This window comes from Mirounga leonina, unplaced genomic scaffold (assembly GCF_011800145.1).
Source record: "Mirounga leonina isolate KUSES-001 unplaced genomic scaffold, KU_Mleo_1.0 Mir_94, whole genome shotgun sequence".
In the NCBI taxonomy this organism is placed as follows: domain Eukaryota; kingdom Metazoa; phylum Chordata; class Mammalia; order Carnivora; family Phocidae; genus Mirounga; species Mirounga leonina.
The window spans coordinates 43,593,125-43,611,183 of NW_023270855.1; the positions used below are offsets into that span (position 1 = coordinate 43,593,125).

The 18,059-nt window shown below is 49.9% G+C and overlaps 2 protein-coding genes across 4 annotated transcripts in view; one reads left to right on the plus strand and one right to left on the minus strand.

The window, feature by feature from the left end:
- LTF (lactotransferrin) overlaps positions 1–3,580 on the plus strand; it is a 29,479-nt gene extending 25,899 nt beyond the window's left edge. The window contains exons 15-17 of the mRNA XM_034997329.1: positions 478–662; positions 1,796–1,985; positions 3,369–3,580. Of these exons, the coding sequence (XP_034853220.1) occupies positions 478–662; positions 1,796–1,985; positions 3,369–3,403 (410 nt within the window). The 3' untranslated portion in view covers positions 3,404–3,580. The remainder of the gene's footprint in view (positions 1–477; positions 663–1,795; positions 1,986–3,368) is intronic.
- Positions 3,581–9,334: 5,754 nt separating this feature from the next.
- CCRL2 (C-C motif chemokine receptor like 2) lies at positions 9,335–11,449 on the minus strand. 3 transcript variants are annotated; one of them, XM_034997340.1, is made up of 3 exons: positions 11,185–11,449; positions 10,971–11,091; positions 9,335–10,412 (listed from the first exon to the last, which is right to left on the minus strand). In XM_034997340.1, the coding sequence occupies exons 2-3, from the start codon at positions 11,004–11,006 to the stop codon at positions 9,351–9,353; spliced, it is 1,098 nt and encodes a 365-aa protein (XP_034853231.1). In that variant the 5' UTR covers positions 11,007–11,091; positions 11,185–11,449; the 3' UTR covers positions 9,335–9,350. The 3 variants fall into 3 exon arrangements, with proteins under 3 accessions (XP_034853231.1, XP_034853232.1, XP_034853233.1); XM_034997341.1 differs by having other exon boundaries at positions 10,971–11,096; XM_034997342.1 differs by lacking the exon at positions 10,971–11,091.
- Between the last annotated feature and the right edge of the window lie 6,610 nt (positions 11,450–18,059).

Consider the following 18,059-nt stretch of genomic DNA (forward strand, 5'->3'; position numbering starts at 1 on the left):
TAACACATTCACGGAGCACCACACCCACCAGCCCAGTCCAATTCTAGAACACTCTAGAACGCCCCATAAAGTACCCTGGCACCTTTCCCCACGCCTCCAGAGCTGCCAACCCCCAGTCTCCTCTCTTGTCTCTGTAGATTTGCCTATTCTGGACGTCTCACAGAAATGGGATCACGTGGCCTTTTGTGCCTGGCTTCTTTCACTGAGCATCCCGTTTTCAGGGCTCATCCACGTTGTAGAATGTGTCAGGGCTTCGCTCCCTTATGTTCCTGGATCCTGTCTGCTTGTATGGAAGCGGCACCGATGTTTGCTGTGTTTGAAGTTTGTATAGCCTGTGTGGACAAAACTTCCTTCCCTCTCCCTCGCGTCCCCGCGACCCGCATGTGTGCATTTCAGGAGAGGCCAGTGGACTCGTCCGACCCACCTGACTGAGCGGGGCAGCCCCGTGGCTGATGCCGCCTTTCTTTCTCTCCCCAGGCAGGAACCCTGAGGCCTGGGCTAAGGATTTGAAGCTGGAGGACTTTGAACTGCTGTGCCTCGATGGCACCCGGAAGCCCGTGACAGAGGCTGCGAGATGCCACCTGGCCACGGCTCCGAACCACGCTGTGGTATCTCGGGAAGATAAGGCAACACACTTGAAGCAGGTGCTGCTCAACCAACAGGTGTGGATGACCAGGGCCTCCTGCCTTCTCCTACGTGCTCGGGCTGCTGCGAGGCGGGGCGGTCACAGTGGCAAAGGGGTAGCAGCCCGTCCAGAGCCCCCCTCTCCTGTCCCGCTGCCAGACGCTGGCGCTGACCGTGTTCGCTTCATGCGGAGGAACCACCCAGAGTCTCAGTGATGAGAACCACAGAGGCGTCCACATGTGTCTCTAGACACAACACACCCGGAACTTCTATAGATTGAAGGCTATCTGTGGGAAGTGGTTTGAAGGGAACCATGCAATTTCCTTAAAGTCTGTGATTCTCTTTTAGAGCTTCTAGTTTTGTATTAGAACACCTTGTGTCCAGGTTGCTTTATTTTTATTTTATTTTTTTTTAAGATTTTATTTATTTATTTGAGAGAGAGAGCATGAGAGGGGGGAGGGTCAGAGAAAGAGGCAGACTCCCTGATGAGCAGGGAGCCCGACGTGGGACTCGATCCCCGGACTCCAGGATCATAACCTGAGCCGAAGGCAATCGCTTAACCAACTGAGCCACCCAGGCGCCCTCCAGGTTGCTTTAAAGGCCCTAGAATGGCAATAATGGGCACAGTAACCTCACTGTGGCACGCTCACTGGTGCTGGCAAGAGGGGGTCCATCACGGAGCTGTATTGCTCTCGCCCTGCACAGGAGGCTAAGTGACCCACCCGCCCAAGGCAATGACCTGATCAATGGCAGAGATGATTTCCAGTGCAGACTGTCTGTATGCTGGAGCTGGCCTCTCAGAGTGCTGTAGGTGATCAGCTTTTGGGGGAGAGCTCAGAAATCCTCAGCTGTCATCTAACCACCCAGAGGTTCTACGGGAAGAGGCCACAGATGGACAAGGAGGGAAAGATGGTGGGAGGTGAGATCAGGAGTAGTGAGGGGCCCAGGCACCACCCGGTGGATCTGCCGCACCCAGGACACGGGCCGCAGGAGGACGTGGGGCAGGGGAAGGCTCAGCCAAGCGGTGGAAAACCTCTAGAACTCAGCTCCTTTCATTCCCTGGGCTTCCCGGGGCTGAGCCTGGATGGAAGAGATGTCCTTGGCCCCTCCCAATCCATACGTTCTCCTGTTTCCCTCGGCCGCTCCCTTACCGTCTGCCCCGTTACTACAGGATCAGTTTGGAAGAAACGGAGCTAAATGCCCAAGAGAGTTTTGCTTGTTCATGTCTAAAACCAAAAACCTTCTGTTCAATGACAACACGGAGTGCCTGGCCAAACTCCAGGGCAAAAACACGTACGAAGAATATTTGGGATCAGCATACGTCACGGCCGTTGCTAACCTACAACAGTGCTCAAGCTCCCGTAAGTGCAACGCCCCGGAGAAGCCAGCATGCGTGAAGGGTGGCGAGGTTGCAGGGCCAGGAGGCATTCTAGGAATGAAGAAGGGAATAAAAAAGGGCGATGTCCTATCCCGCTGCCTCAGGAAGTTACAGCGTCCCGGATGAGATGAAAGACAGAGAAAAATAAGGCAGTGGTCATATGCTAAACTTTTATAATGCTGATAGTGCCTGTCGTGGGTTTTAGAAACCGTGATTCATTTTATCCAGTAGAATGAAGTGTGTGTGTATATGTATGTAGGTATATGTACATGAGCTTATACACATGTACATACACATACATGTGTGTGTATATATATATATATATATATACACACACACACAAATTCTGGTCTCTTGACAGTTACCATAAATATCAGCCGTGGAGAATACAAATTCTCAGAAAGTATCTTAGCCAGGAAAATGTATTGTCAAATAATTTGCTCCCTTAAAAACATAAGATATTGCAGAGTGTCGTAAGGCTCCAGGCGGTGATTCTAAAATTGCAATGTGCACCGCCTCCCCTGCACATGGGGTCACCCAGAGCCCTGTTTCTGGTACCTCATCAGACACTGGAGGCTTCGGGGCGGTGGGGGCCCAGGGATGGGGTGGGGCCAAGAAGCTCTGTATCAGTCCTTCTCAGCTAGGTGCAGTTCCCCCCGCCCCCCCGAACCAGGGGACATTGGACGATGCTTGGAGGTATTTTTGATTCTTACAATTTAGGGGGTGCAGCTGGTGTCTGTGGGCAGAAGCCACGGATGCTGCTGAACAAAGCAGAGAACAGCCTGGCCAACAAAGAGTTCCCCGGCCCCAAATGTCAATACTGTCACCGCTCTTTACCAACCAGCATCTCGGGGAATTGTGATCAGGTGGTCCGAGGACTCTGCTCTGACAAAGAGGCTGCAGGGCTATTCTTGTGACGTCAGGGCCCGTGTGTCCCTGCTGGACCCCACACTTAGCACAGTGCCTCACACAAAGCGGGCCTCAGCGAGTATTTGTGAATGCCTGAGTGCACGAGTAGGTGAACACCACCTCAGACAGATTTGCCTGAAGACGGGCGACTTGATTGCTCCCATCTGAGGACCATCCGTGTCTTGTGACTTGAGTGTGACAGTTGATTCAGTTAGAGGCAAATGGGGGTGGGTCCTGTGTCACTCAGGCCAAGGCAGGAAGAGCCGTGGTGGCTGCCATTAGGAGGAGGCTCTGGGGGTCGGGGGGGGGGGGCGGTGGCAAGGTGAGCAAGCACGGGCCGAGGGTTGGTGGGAGAAGACAGGGGAAGGTCTGTGTTTCAGTACTTCAGTCCTTGATTGAGCTCTTGGTTTAAAAAAAGATCAGTTTCTGAATCTCCTGCTTTGGTTATGTCCCACAGCGCTTCTGGAAGCCTGCGCCTTCCTGAGTAGATAAAACCTGCCAGAAGACGGCCTGGCCTCCCTTCCTGAGGCGCCTCAGCCCCTCGCTGCTCTCGGCCCTTCCCGGAGGTGCTGAGCCTTCTCCCTTCCTGGCCAATCATCTGCTTTCCCAGCTCCCTGCTATCATCCTCGCAATAAATAAAATGAGAAAGACCATTGATTTTCATTCCTTGTAAAGCGTCATTCATCTTTTCTAGATTTTATGCTGAAATCATGTCTGATCAAGTGCCAGCACAGCTGGCCTTTCGTTCTGCGTTTTCCAGGTCCAGGGCCTCCTCTGTCCCGCAGTTTCTGGAAGCAGAGGACAGGCCCAGTAGCTAGTTTCCCCAAGGGCATCGGCTAGTTGTTCACATGGATGTTTGCGTGTGTGTGCGTGTGTTTCTAGGGCAGGGGCAGGGAATAGGGAGTAGGAATCAAGGCATTAGTGAAAAACACTGGATATCACAAAGAGTTTTGAGTATTTGGTATTTTAAATAAATTGTGTCAGGTACAGCGAATGTACAAATAATACAGGCGTCATAGGGAGAGGTGACGACCTTCTGTCCCTTGGCCGTCTGACTGGCCTTATTGTACCCCACCTCCGGCTAACCTCCACTCACTCGTTTTCCCCCCACTTTCCTCGGCCCAGCTCTGGAGAGCACGGTCCAAGCGGGCTGCCCTCTCTTCCTTCAGCAAGGGAGTGGGCTGGTTGGGCCACTCTCTCATTCTCCCTGCACCTCACCGTGATTGGGTTCTAACCTGTTCTCTCTCCTGGGTGGTTCTGGAAAACGATGCCCATGCCCTCCCAAACCGCCAAGCTTCTCAGGGTTTCCCGGTCTCGTTCCCTGACCCTGTGGCAGGGTCCTCCTCTCTGGTCTTCCTTCCTCTGCCTTGTGGACGGCCCATGCTTTGTCCTTTAAGTGTGTCCCCCATGGTTTTTTTCTCCAGGGTTTTGCTTCTGACCCATGAGAGAACCAAATGATGGGGTCTCAGCTACTAATGCAGACTTTCTTCCAGAAAGTGGGGCTCACTGGTGGTTAGGTACCAGCTCTCTCAGATTGCTAACTCTTCCTTGGGAAGGGATCATTTTCCGGGTTTCAGTTTTTCCATCGGCTCATTGGATGCAACAGGTAAACCCGTGGCAACCGGGTGAAGACAGCCCCTTCAAAGGCAGACGCCAGACAAGGGTGGCCACCACCGATGTGTAGGCAGCTTTGCTGCTGCCTGCATCAGGCTCTGAACTCTGCCACGAAAGGACGTGGATTAGGGTCCTTTAAGCTTAGGATGAAAACTCACCTTTTGCAACTATGAATTATTGGCCCAGATATGCAGTCTATCCTCACTAGCCTGAGAAGGTTATTCAGCGAGCAACATTTAATGCTGTTGCCGTATTAGTTACGGTACCAGCCCCGCAAAGCATAACATTTGAACAGTATGAACCTTCTTGTATAAATAAGACACAAAGGAGAAATTAAAGCCCCACCCGTGAAATCCCCTTTCTGGCCAAAATTAAATTTGAAAATCGAACATCACTGAATCCATCAGCTTACGCTAATAAATTCTATGGAAATCCTAGCGGCTTACACACAAATGCTTGTATCTGTCTTTGTTCTGAGACCTGGGCTAAAAGAGAGGGGGAGGTGCCTCACTAATTTCTAGAGCTTCTGTAGGACAACGACCTTGTCATTCCCATCATTTCATTGTTCAAAGTCAGTTGGGTGGCCACGACATCAACGAGGCAGGCATATGATGTCCTGCAGGGAGAGGCCCAGTGGAAAGGAGCAGTGAATATCTTGGCAATAGGACCCTATTTCCCTTCTGGATCTGGGGCAGTACCTTCATTTACTTCAACCCTAAGGCTCTGGTACATCTCTCTTTTCTGAAATTTAGTATTGTCAACAGAACGCACAGGAATATCCATACATCAGGCTCACAGTCGTGAAATGTAGAGAAGGTAAGCAAATCACCATCTATGCTGTGGTTGTGGGTGTGAGCACCCACCTGCTCCTTCCAACCGAAGTGTCGGTCCTGCTGGGCTGTGAACACCATGGCCCAAAGCAGGTCATTTGTAGTGTTTGAGCCAGAGTGAAATAAATGGGTGAGGTTGAGTCTGAATTTTAGGTTGGAAGCAGAGGTTATGTTAGGGAGTCATATTAGGTGGCCCTTGGGGTTGAGAAAAGTGAGCCCTTTACCCTGAGAGTGAGAGTTTGGAACCAGATCAATCGAGCTGACTCGCTCCTCCAGGTGAGTTCCCCCAGGGAACTTGGAGTCGGCCGCAGGCGAGGAAAGGTGTGGAGATGGTGGAAGAACCGCCCAGAGAGGACGCACGGGCCCCAGGAACACAGCCACTCAGGTTCTAAAGAAAAATGTCATCACGGAGACAATTCCTGCCTCTGCTGGTCAGGGTGCTTTATCACCAACACCTGATACCTATCGATGATTGGACCCATCTTGGCCATCACCCACCAGGACAGGGCCTGCCTGTGGGGATCGCAGGTTCTGGAAATGAAAGGTGGTAAAGATCAGTAATGAGGGAGCAGAAGGATGTGGGTGACAGGTGGTCAGAAGAAGGTGAGGCCCAGGGAAACCGTGGGAATTCTGAACAGGGCTGTGAGCTCTCTGCAGAGCAGGAGATGGGTACCTCAGCCTGCTGTTTGAGTTTTAAAGAAGAGAGTCACCCCAGAAAGTCAGAGACTATGGAAAATCTGGGGTAAGGCAGGGACAGATGGAGGAAGAGAAGAAACAGCCCAACATCTCCTTCGCTTCAGCTTGGATGGGACGGTGGTCAAAGCTTCTAGTCATGAGAAGGAACCAACGTGTGGACTTGGTCTTAGCCAAGGGCCACACCCTTCCTCTGTGTGTCTCGTATCTTTGGGGACATACATCTTTGGGGATGCTGCACCCAGGGTAAACAGTCTCAGAGCTTCGTACTCATGAATTCTGGCGGAAGTGGGGATTTTTTTTTTTTTTTAAGATTTTATTTATTTATTTGACTGAGTGAGAGAGCACATGCAGGGGGAGCAGGAGAGGGAGAAGCAGGCTCCCCGCCGAGCAGGATCCCAGGACCCTGGGATCATGACCTGAGCCAAAGGCAGACACTTAACCAACTGAGCCACCCAGGTGCCCCAGAAGTGGGAAATCTGCATGTTACCATCCCATAACTGCCCAGATGCTCCTTTCTCTTCCCACTTGGGGTACATCCCATGTAGCACAAGCCCTGGGCTGCCACAGGACCCTTGGTCCCCCCATTCTTTTCACACTGAATGGAGGGTGGCCTCAGTTTGGTGTTCTGCTTTCACTTCCTCCAACCCCAAGCTCCTCACAAGCTTCAAGTGAAAGCCCATGGCCTTGCATTCCGCATGGTTTCCACCCTGTGTCTGCTTCTCTGGCCTTTCTCCCCTCTGGCCAGGCCTTACCAGCCCTGCATGGGCTTGCAGCTGCCTCTGCCTTGCTCCTCGAATTCCCTCTGCCCCCGAGCTTGGTCCCGGAGGGAGACAACCCCCTTTCCAGTTTGTCCTGGTGGCAGAAGGATTCCCGTGCCCACACACAGGACATGGGAGAGGGCAATGGCACAGGGAAAATACACTAGAGCATTTCATGGTGCCTGGCCAGAGAGCAGTCAGAGGACAGCCCTGCCAGCCCATACGGGGCCGCTGTGCGAAGGCCAGGGAACGTACCCCTTTCCCAGGGTGCGTACAACCCCCTGCCTGGGACCATGGCCTGCTCAGCAACGTAGGCTGGATCTCAGGCCCAGTGTGTCCCTCATTAGGGTGCAGAGGCAGGGCCCCACCTGCACAGCTGCCCCGGCCCCACAGAAACAGAAGACGGAGCAGGTGCAAGATTCCTGTGGGGGAATCACTCATGTCTGAGCCCAGATACTCTCCAGGGAGACTGCTGCTGAATCTCGTAACCTGGTCACGCTCCCTGGCCCAGTGATAGCTTCGCTCCCCTCCTCCAGGCCACATCTTTAGGACTGGTCTGGGTACCTCTCCTTATCATCCTTATATCTATCTACCCGCGATTCTAAGCACTATGGGTGTAGCAACGCTGGACACCGTTGTGTGTATGTATGATTGGGAAAATGAGTAAATGTGTTGATGCTTTTGGGGACCTAGAGTTACCATGAAAGAAAAGAGGAGGACAGAAATATGGAATGGAAAAATGAAGGGGGGGCGGAATCGGAGGGGGAGACAAACCATGAGAGACTATGGACTCTGAGAAACAAACAGGATTTTAGAGGGGACGGGGGTGGAGGGATGGGCTAGCCTGGTGATGGGTATCAAAGAGGGCACATATTGAATGGAGCACTGGGTGTTGCACACAAACAATGAATCATGGAACACTACATCAAAAAACTAATGATGTAATGTATGGTGACTAACATAATAAAATAAAGTTAAAAAAAAAAAGAAATACAGAATGGAGAAGGCAAGGTAGAAACTCTGGGTTGGGCTAGAATGGGCAGTATCCGTACCAACTCATAACTGGAGTATAATTTCTTTTGTGTGATACCGGTCTACTAATGAGAAGAGTGGAAGTTAGGGGGGTGATTTCTGTTCAATTGAGGTTCAAAACTGGTGTTCCCTCTTATTAAAGTTGATTGCAAAAGGTCACCCCTTAAAGCTGATCTGTGGAGAAATTTTATATCTTTCATCTTTGAAAATGTCTTTTCACACAAGGTGCTGCCAAACACTGACACCAGGCTGCGAGCGTAAGATATTACATGTGCATATTTATCACTTGGAAGGTATTTATAGAATTCTATTAGATTCCTCACTTGATGTGTACCTTCTAGCATGGCATGCCATTAGATCACAGAGCACCTCCAACTGAAGGTAAGATGAAAGCTCTCCAGTTGCACAAACTGATTTTAAAATATGGAAATGTCTTCTGTCCTTGCACTGAGGTCTGAAAATCACCGCAAAGTTCAGAAAACACGTTTTTAAAAAAAAGATGTATTTATTTCTTTGAGAGAGAGAGAGAGAGAGTGAGCAAGCATGAGCGGCAGGGGCAGAAGGAGAAGAGAGAGGGGAGTCCCAAGCAGACTATCTCACGACCCTGAGATCACGACCTGAGCTGAAACCAAGAGTTGGATGCTTAACCGACTGCGCCCCCTAGGCGCCCCAACGCTAATGGTTTAATACATGTGGTAAATTCCAGCATTTCCCACAAAATACCACTAACAAATAACCATTGACTGACCCACTTCCACACATTTCGTAAATTTGTCCCACCCAGGCTTTTCCTGCTCAATGCATATTTGAACCCCCATCAGTTCCAATGCATCTTAGCAGATTCCACTTCAGATTGTACTGAATGAGTGTTTTCTCAATTCCTTTGAAAATATTCTTGCCTGGAGTTATTTCACGCAGACTATTCATGTAGCAAGTAGCCAAGGAGATCTAGCAAATTCCACAGAGCAAGTCACTTTTACCTCTTTATCCCTAGTTTCCAGCTAGCCAGTCCTTTCAATTACCTGCAAGAAAATATGCCTGAACAATTACTTCTATATGAATGGGTTGCTTTTAATTTGGAATGTGGTCTGATTGGTTTTAAGGGTACGTATTTATTTCGTGTGTTTCCTTGCCCAATTTTTGGAAGTTTGGCATGCTGGATAAAGCGTAGGCTCTGGAGTGAATGGCACTCACGTTTGGGCCCCAGCCCTGCCACTTTCTAGCTGTGTGAGCCTAGACAAATTTCCGTGCCTCAGTTTCCTCCTTAGCGAAATGAGACACATTCCATCCACACCCATGGTCAAGTATTGAGGCACAAAGGGGCTCAGGTTTGCAAAGAGCCTAGCACAACGCCTGAGACAAATTCGGTGCTTGGAAAATGCTTGTTCGCCTCCCTGCTTCTCTTCCCATATCCTGTTTTATATACAAATGTGTAAAAAAAAAAAATGCAAAACAATGCAGTGATATAAAAATCAATGTTTATTTGTCCCGCCTTTGACGGAAGCTAGTTTACACTTTGGTGGAATGGTCACGTTCTTCCCTGGAGGCATCTCGTGTAGATTCCTCTCTGGACTGAAGCGGACGGCCATCGTGCACACAGCAAAGACGGCCAAGGTGTCTTCTGAATGTGGGGTCAAGGAACGCATGGAGGAGGGGGTTGACGCAGCAGTGGGTGGCTGCGACAATTCTCAGGATCTGAATGCTCCTGTCCAGGTTATAGCTGCTCTTGCAGTCGTGCAGGGAGAAAGATTCTTTGAAAGTGGACAGGAAAAGTGCAACGTTGTAAGGTCCCCACATCAGAAGGAAAACAGCCATAATGGCAAAAACCAGCTTAGAAAGGCCAGACCTCCTCTCCCCAGACCTTCGTATTTTTCTCATTCGCGCGTAGCAAAAGACAAAAACGCACAGTGGAAAAAGAAGTCCCAAAATGTTCATCTTTAAGGTCAGAAAACGCTTCCAGGATGTCTCCTCCACCAGCAGGAAGTGAGGTAGTCTCAAGAAGCACTTGTATGTCTGGCTTTCCATCTGAGCTTTATAAAACACGGATTCGGGCAAAATGACCAGAGCGGCTAGGACCCACGCCAGAATACTTGAGATCATGCCCCAAGGTGTCGTCCTGGTGGTTGAGGGAAGGCTCACGGGGAAAAACACCAGGTACCTATGCACAGTCAGGAGGACGTTGAAAAATGCCTCGCTATATAGGCCTATGGAGTACAGGACCACTAGAATTTTACAGAAGGGGTTGTCGAGAACGCCCCCGTGTGTCGCAGTATAGGCCCAGAATGGCAGGGCCAGCAAGAAACACAAATTCGAAACCGCCAAGTTCAGGAGATAGATATCTTCCATGTGCTTGAGTCCTTTATGTTTCACCAGGATAAGCACAACCAAGAGACTGCCCAGGAGACCAGTCAGGAACACGGTGGTGGAGAGCTGGGGTACCACCCGGGCCACCAGGATCTTGGGGTCATAGGGGTCGCATGGTTCTATTTCATTGCTATTCAGGTCATCCTCTATGAGGACGTCATAGTCATCCTCCGGGGCTGACGTGTAATTGGCCATCTTCAGGCTGCCCTGTGGAGACATGAAAGATTATTTTCCCTTCATACAGCTGGGTGGTCCTGGAGGGGGAAAAAAAAAAAATTGGATTAGTGTCCGTGAAGCCATCCCGTCCCTTTTCTGGTGCTTCATTTTACCCAGAGTAGGTCTATAGCTGAGAAGATTGAAAATAAACATTTCTCCAACGCATCCCCACCTGCTGAGAGTGGCTATTTTTTTTTTTAAAGATTTTATTTATTTGACAGAGAGACACAGCGAGAGAGGGAACACAAGCAGGGGGGAGTGGGAGAGGGAGAATCAGGCTCTCCGCCGAGCAGGGAGCCCGATGTGGGGCTCGATCCCAGGACCCTGGGACCATGACCTGAGCCGAAGGCAGACGCTTAACGACTGAGCCACCCAGGCGCCCCGAGAGCGGCTATTATAAATGGCCTCCTCACGAAGCCCTCATATACTTGGCAATGCACTAATACCACCGGGGAATTAAAAGTAAGCATTACACTTCTTCACAGAACTTAAATTCTCCTGGTGGAAACACGATTTGCCTGTCTGAAGGTGATATTTAAGGAAACATACCGTCAAAGAGAGCCCGGCGCTGCGGTTTAGGGTCATGAAATGGGCATCGGTCCTAATGTCTACGTGTTCCAAAAGTCTGCTCACCCTGTGAAGCAGCTTCCTGCAACAGGCTGGCCGAGCTCTTCTCTCGAAGGATAGAAACAAAGGTTTGCAAAAGCGAAACCATCCCAAGCATCAACGTGGGCGTCACTGGTTAAATACATAGACGACTTACCCCTTGACGGAGTTCCAGGGGCACGGGGCTCGGCCTCCTGACCCACCATCCGAGCGGCTGTGGGAATGGCCTGGGGCAGCCGAGAGGCTGGCTTTCTTCTGAGCAGCAGGGCCTGACCTTTAGGGGCAAGATAAGCCACTGTTTACCCCTGGGGAGCTCTACACCACAAGGCGCTGGCCTCGGTCTTGGTCTCGGGGACTGACCCAAAGAAAGCAACTTGAAAGCTCCTCCGGACCCCTACAGTGTTTCTCAAGCCTCTGAGAGAAACCAGGAAGTTGTTTTCTCCTCCCGGTTCCCCCTGGACCCCGCCTTTGATTTCCCCCTGGCCTTCAGACAGGCGTCCTCCTGGCTGCCCCAGATAAGGGAACTGAGTTGCCACTGCTCCCCAGTGATACGAGGTGGGCTGACAGCAGGGCACTTCTGAGCAGGTGACAGCCAGCTGTGGAGGGGAAAGTGTCCTGTGAGAGCTCTATGTGCAGACCCCAGGGCAGAAGCCCACTCCCTGCATCCGTAGGGCATCTAGACGGCTCGGGGAGATCCACAGTGAGCAGCATGAGGTCTGGTTCTCGCTGTCACTGTTGAGAGACACTGTCCTGTGACTAGGGGGGTGGCGTCCCAAGAGAGGATCTGGGGACAAAGGAAACCACAGAATGGTGTCACTTGGGAAGGGGGCTGGTGCAGAGATGCTCAGGACCAGTGAGTGGGATTTGAGGAAAACATAGTGAGGAAAGCCAGGAGTTAAGCAAGGCGTGAGGTGCTGACCGTGCTCCCAGAAGATCCCAGGAAATTCCACGGAGGGTGGGGGAAGGGCGTCAAGTCTGGGCTACAGAGCCTGTGGGGGAACCTCCCAGGCTGGGACTGCGATGGGGGAGGGGGGAGGTCTGAGGCTGGAGAGAAAGGAAGCTGGAGGAGTCCAGATTTCAGAGTTGGGGGGAGGAAGCAGTGGGTGGTCAGGGGCAGGACATACGGGGCAGGGGGTGGCTTGGAAGAAGGATGAAGGGAGAAGAGGAATGCCGAACAGCTGGGAAGTCCATATGAACTTCTCCGGATCCTCTCTCTGGACCTGTGACTGACCTAATTTGGGTCACCACCCCCCTACACCGCGGTTTAGCACTCACACAGTTGGCTAAAGGACATCCTGTTAGTGCATGCCAGAGAAGTGTCTGAGCTAGCTTTCATCTCAGAGCGTGGACCTGTGAAGATGGAAATAGAAACAAACTATTAAAAGAAAGGCAAAAACAAACATAAAAGGGCCCAGACGAATATGCGGTTGAGTGTTCAATTTAACTCAAAGATGACGTTCGTCCTCCGCACGGAGGGCTTGGTGTTGGTGGGAACCTGGGGGGCGCACGCTTCCCAGCATGGTCTTGCCCCCCTCCCCCCGCACGGGCTCCTGGAGTGAGTGGGGGTCACTGCCCACTGGGTGGCAGCACAGCCCTGGGACCCGCCCGTGGGGGGGCTCTACCTCCCTCGCTGGGCTATTTGCCGCCACACCAGCCCCGCACCCCGCTCCCCCCAGGACCTTGAGTGAGTAAGGGACGGTGCCTCAGTAAAGCTCACGCAGGATGCTCACTGGTCCGCGCTGGGCAAAGCAGTGAGAGTCAAGTGAACTCGGAAACACGGAAAGCCCCATGGATATACACACGTACACTACATGGCTCAGTAGAGGAAAATGGCAGTAGGCAGGACCTCGTGTAGGTCACAGAATTACATGAGATTTTTTTTTTTAAGATTTTATTTATTTATTTGACAGAGAGAGAATGAGAGAGAGAGCACATGAGAGGGGGGAGGGTCAGAGGGAGAAGCAGACCCCCCGCCGAGCAGGGAGCCCGATGCGGGACTCGATCCCAGGACTTTCAGGATCATGACCTGAGCCGAAGGCAGTCGCTCAACCAACTGAGCCACCCAGGCGCCCCCGAATTACATGAGATTTGAAGTTCCCCAGGAAAAACACAGGAAATTCGAGACCACCCCTAACTTCCTGATATTAATGGCCTTCACTTTCAGTATTATTTTATTTTGGCTTGATTCCCAACATTCTGCGTATCCAGCCTCAGGCCATGGGGTTCTTCCCTTTTTATTTTTTTTAACGGAGAGATAATTGACATATACCATTGTGTAAGTTTAAGGGATACAGCGTACTGATTTGATATGTTTATCAACCACTGAGCGAAGAACATTTACTATGTTCCTTGTTCAACCACTGGGAGGTTGACTGACACCCCGTCCTGTCGCGTAACTATCGTTTCTTCTAGTGGTGGGAACCATTAAGATGTATCCTGCCAGCAAGTTTGCTGTTTATAATACACTTTTGTTGCCTATAATCACTATAGTGTGTATTAGCTCTCCAAGGCCTTGGGATTCTAGAAACTTCTAAATGGATAGGAAGGAATGGTCTGGAGGTCTGAAGTGGAAGCGAGAGGAAAGTTTTATTACCCTTCTACTATCTGGAACCATAATAGGGTCTTCATTGTTTGTGAAACCTTACCTCATTCTGCGGCTTTGGCACGTGGCTCACAAACCTTACCTTCAAGGGTCTGAATTCTTCTTTAGCACTATAATTCAACCCCAATTTCAGTCCAAGAAACTAAGAAGCTCTAACTCTCATTATCCTGTACACACAGGTCATTCATTAATTCAGTTCATCTATTCAGATATTCACATATATTTACAGAGTTCCTAGCAGGTGCCCGGCACCGTTCTGGGTGAACAACGTAGGCAAACATCCTGAACTTCACAGAGCTTCCACTCTACAGACAAAAACAGAGTAAGTACGTAAGTTGTAGGGTAGTAGGAGATATGTTCTGTGGAGAAAAGCAAAGCAGGAAGGAGGGTAGGAAGGGCCAGGATGGTTCAGGGGCTCACACTTTATGTAGGATGGTCAGAGGAAGCTTGGTGACAAGTGTGCATAGGAACAGCATGTGATTAGGCCCCATAATTAATGCTCACGATCTCTTTTTTCTTCTTGTTACTAAGTTCTTATACCAGGGAGCTTGGAAAACACACAATCCAGTGGATTGTAGTCATACCATCTCCAACAAGGTCTGAAGCTCAGCCTTGGGAGGGAAGGCACCTTCCAAGTGTGTTCATTCTGGGTGTTCTACCTTAGACTAGAGACAGCTCCCTACCTCTGCTGTTCCTGTAGTTAGTCCCTTGTTTAATTCTTCATAGTAAATGTTCTTTGTTCAGATTACTGGTGTGATTTCTGTCTCTTGACTGGATGCCGATTGATAGATATCAACATTGAATTTAGTTCAGTGAAGGGTTGCGAGCATCCCTGGATGATGAATTACTAACATGGAGAATTTCTCAGGGATTTATTGATATTGAGAAATGGGTATTCAAAATTTTTAAATTACAGTAATTTAATCTAGCCCTTAAAATGGCTTCTTCAAATATCAGTGCTCTCAGATTATCTATCAATCAATCTACCTATCTATCTAATTTTTATTTGAAAATATTACATTACAGAAAAATTGGAAAGTATAGAAAAAATAATCTATAATAGTGATATTCACAAAGAGCAGCTATTATAATTTTTAAATAACACTGCTTCTTAATGGAAAATGTGCAAAAACTGCTTTTAGATGACTGCTTTCTGCTGGATTAGTTGCTTGGCATTGAGTAGTAGATTAAAAGGACAAATACCCAAGTGTTGAAATTCTCAGGATTCTGAGGGTGTCTGTCCTGCCCCCAAATTTTCTCCCACTGACTGCTTAATGACTAACACCCAACCTCAGGGCTTGGTCCTCCCAGTAGCTGGTCTTCCTGGGAAGGCAGCAAAGGGGGAAATGATCCTTTCAAAATGTGATCATAATGATAATCAACCCTGAAACACAGATTTTCTATGTACTTACTGAAAGAAAAACTGTTAACTGTATCTAAAAAAGCCTCTCTCAGTGCATGCTCCATTTATTCTGCAGTGTGCTAAAACAGTGTAAAAAAGAAAAGTTGGGGGGGGAAGACTGCCCAAGTAAGTTTGAAAAAGAGCAAAACTAAAAAATTTAAGCAAGTTTCTTTACTACAGGACTTCTCAGAACTCTTTTTTTTTTTTTAAAGATTTTATTTATTTATCTGAGAGAGCAAATGAGAGACAGAGAGCATGAGAGGGGGAGGGTCAGAGGGAGAAGCAGACTCCTCGCTGAGCAGGGAGCCCGATGTGGGACTCGATCCCGGGACTCCAGGATCATGACCTGAGCCGAAGGCAGTTGCTTAACCAACTGAGCCACCCAGGCGCCTAGGACGTCTCAGAACTCTTAATATGCTAATAAGCATTGTGATCCTCCAAGAGGAAGAGAGGGTCTGCAGTGTTTCCCAAAGTTGTTTGATCATGGAATCCTCTTTTTTTATCCTCAAACAGATATTTATGGGCCAAGGGCTCTGCAGAACATAATTTGAGAAGTGTTGCCTTTGACATACGCATGTTACTGTGTCTTGGTGTGGCCATGGCGACAAAACTCCACATCTCTGAAGGGAGCATAGTGACCGAGGGTCCCAACTGCCACACCCTGAAACACATCCTCGAATTCGTGTCAAGGCCATGCCTACCAGGGGCTGCTCCAGCCAGTGACCCTCTTAGGGACACCAGGGCAGGCCCAGTCCTGGGAGGTGAGCTCCTCTGAGGGGACTTTGGCTGGCGCTTTTTCCCAGCCTCCCTCCCTCCGTCTCTCCTTCACTTGGGGCCAATTCTGCTTTGTGATCTGGTGGCTTTCCCAGCTTCTCCCGGCTCCCTTGCAATCTCTCAGAGATGTTTCCTCTAATACACTTCCTCTACACCACATCCCATCTTGAAGGAGCTAAGCTAACACAGCCTTGGAAGGAAGGCATCCATCTCTAGAGTCTTGAGCCCTTTGCTTGCTGGGGAATGATACACTTTGCAGCACCCCATCCTTCCCTGACCGTCTTGCCCACCATCTACCTGTGGCCTGCTGGGGTGGAACTTTTCAGAACACAGGAGACCAGGTACTGCCCTCATGCCCCCATCCTGCTCAACTCCTCGGGTCATGTACCTTGTCTTGGTTCTTATCGCCATTCTCATTTGTGCTTCCTCTGCCCTTGGCTCACTTCTCAGTGTCCCCTCTCTCCCCACGCTCTTCCTCTGTGCCCTCTGGAATCTGAACTCCAGGACAGACACTCCTCCTGACATCCTTCACGCATTCCAGAACATTCCTGGCATCTCTTGTCCCTTGAGGATACTCCTTCCCTCTCACACCCACCTCAGACTTGGGGGTCAGGAGGTGACATCCCTGGCCCCAGTGCCACTTGCTGACCATTGCTCCTGGCTACGTAGAAGACCCCTTGGGTCCCCAGCCCTCTGACCCTATCACCCTCTGCTCCACTGTCAGCCTAATGGCCCCCTTCTTTTATTTTAGCCTTGTGTACCATGGATAACAGGCTTCTGTTCGCCCCAGTTTCCTCCACACCCCTGGGGACCTACCTGCCCAAGTTGATCCCCATCCAGCACCCAGATCATAACTTTCATGGACTCGTTAATTAACGTCACTCAGGTCTGTTAACACTGATCCACCACTGAACCCTTACAATGAAATCGCTCACCCCCATTCACTTCCCACCATCGGTTGTTCTCTTTCCTCGAGTCCTCCAGCTCTGCCTGTGAGCGCCTTGGGTGGTCACATCCTTCCCATCTTGCTGAGACCCAAGTCTGTCACTTAGCCACTCGCCAGTCAATACTCTGCCCTCCCTTGAAACCCCAGCCTTAGCTCAACCCGTCCATCTGCTTCTCCTTCCCAATTTTTTTCTGAGGATAGCTGGTTAAAACCACTTAGCCACAAAGAGAAGACCCATCACTAATTTGTGGTCTCCAGGCTCAGCTAGCTTCCAGAGATTTTTCTCGTTTCCCTAGTCACTCTTCTGAGTGTCCTAAACCGTCACCTCCTCCTGTTTTCCGTCAGCTGTTCCAAGCTCCCTAAAACTCTTCCAGTGCCTTCAAACTCCCACTGCCACCACCCACCCTTCTGCTCAGGAGGTGACCTCATCTCCTGCTTTTCTCAGAACTCTCTCCACTCCCCGGCTTCATATGTCATCATGGCATCTCCATTCCTTCCTCCTCCATGGACAGAGCTGCTCCTCGGAGAGCAAAGGCTCATTTCTCCTCCTGCTCTCTGGACTGCATTCTGTCTGACCTCTGGCAACTGTTTCTGAGGGTCAGTTCCAACCTTGACTGCATTCTTTGCAATATTGAAATGCTCTGGTCTCTCCCTTAAATAAAGACCACAAACCCATCCTGAACCCCATACATTGCTCTAACTACATACGCTCCCTCTTCTCAGGCAGCCTTCATTCATCGTCCAAACCCATTCTTCCTCCTTTGTCCTTGTTCATTCTCTACTCAGTCCCCTCCAGCCTGGCGTCGGTCCCCACCCTCCTGCTGAGATTGGCCTCCCCAGGGTCCGCAACACCCTTCTGTGCTGAAATGTCATCAATTGCTTTGTGAAGCGCCCATGAGTAACAAAGTGTCTAATACGTCCCTACTCACAATAAAGCCAACGGCACGTCCACACCACTACCTCTGGGGCTTTCCAAGCTGAAGTCGTGCTTAGGGTTTTTGAAACCCTTATGAAATCTAAAAAACATTAGTATGGGTTTTCCAGGAAAGATGGCAGAGGGAAGCAGGATCAACAGCCTCGCCCTCTTCTGGCGGTACCTTATAAAATGGCTTTAACAAAAATTCTAAAATTTTGCCCGTGCAAATAGGGTACAATCTTGTTCCCAAACCTTGAAATGTGGTGCATTACAGCAATGTCTAAACCTAATCCTATTACAGACACAGTGTTGAAGAAAGAGGGACAAATCAGTAAATCCTGAGAATTATCCCAATACTCTCCCGTTAAGAGACAAGTGGGTAGAAGCGGAGT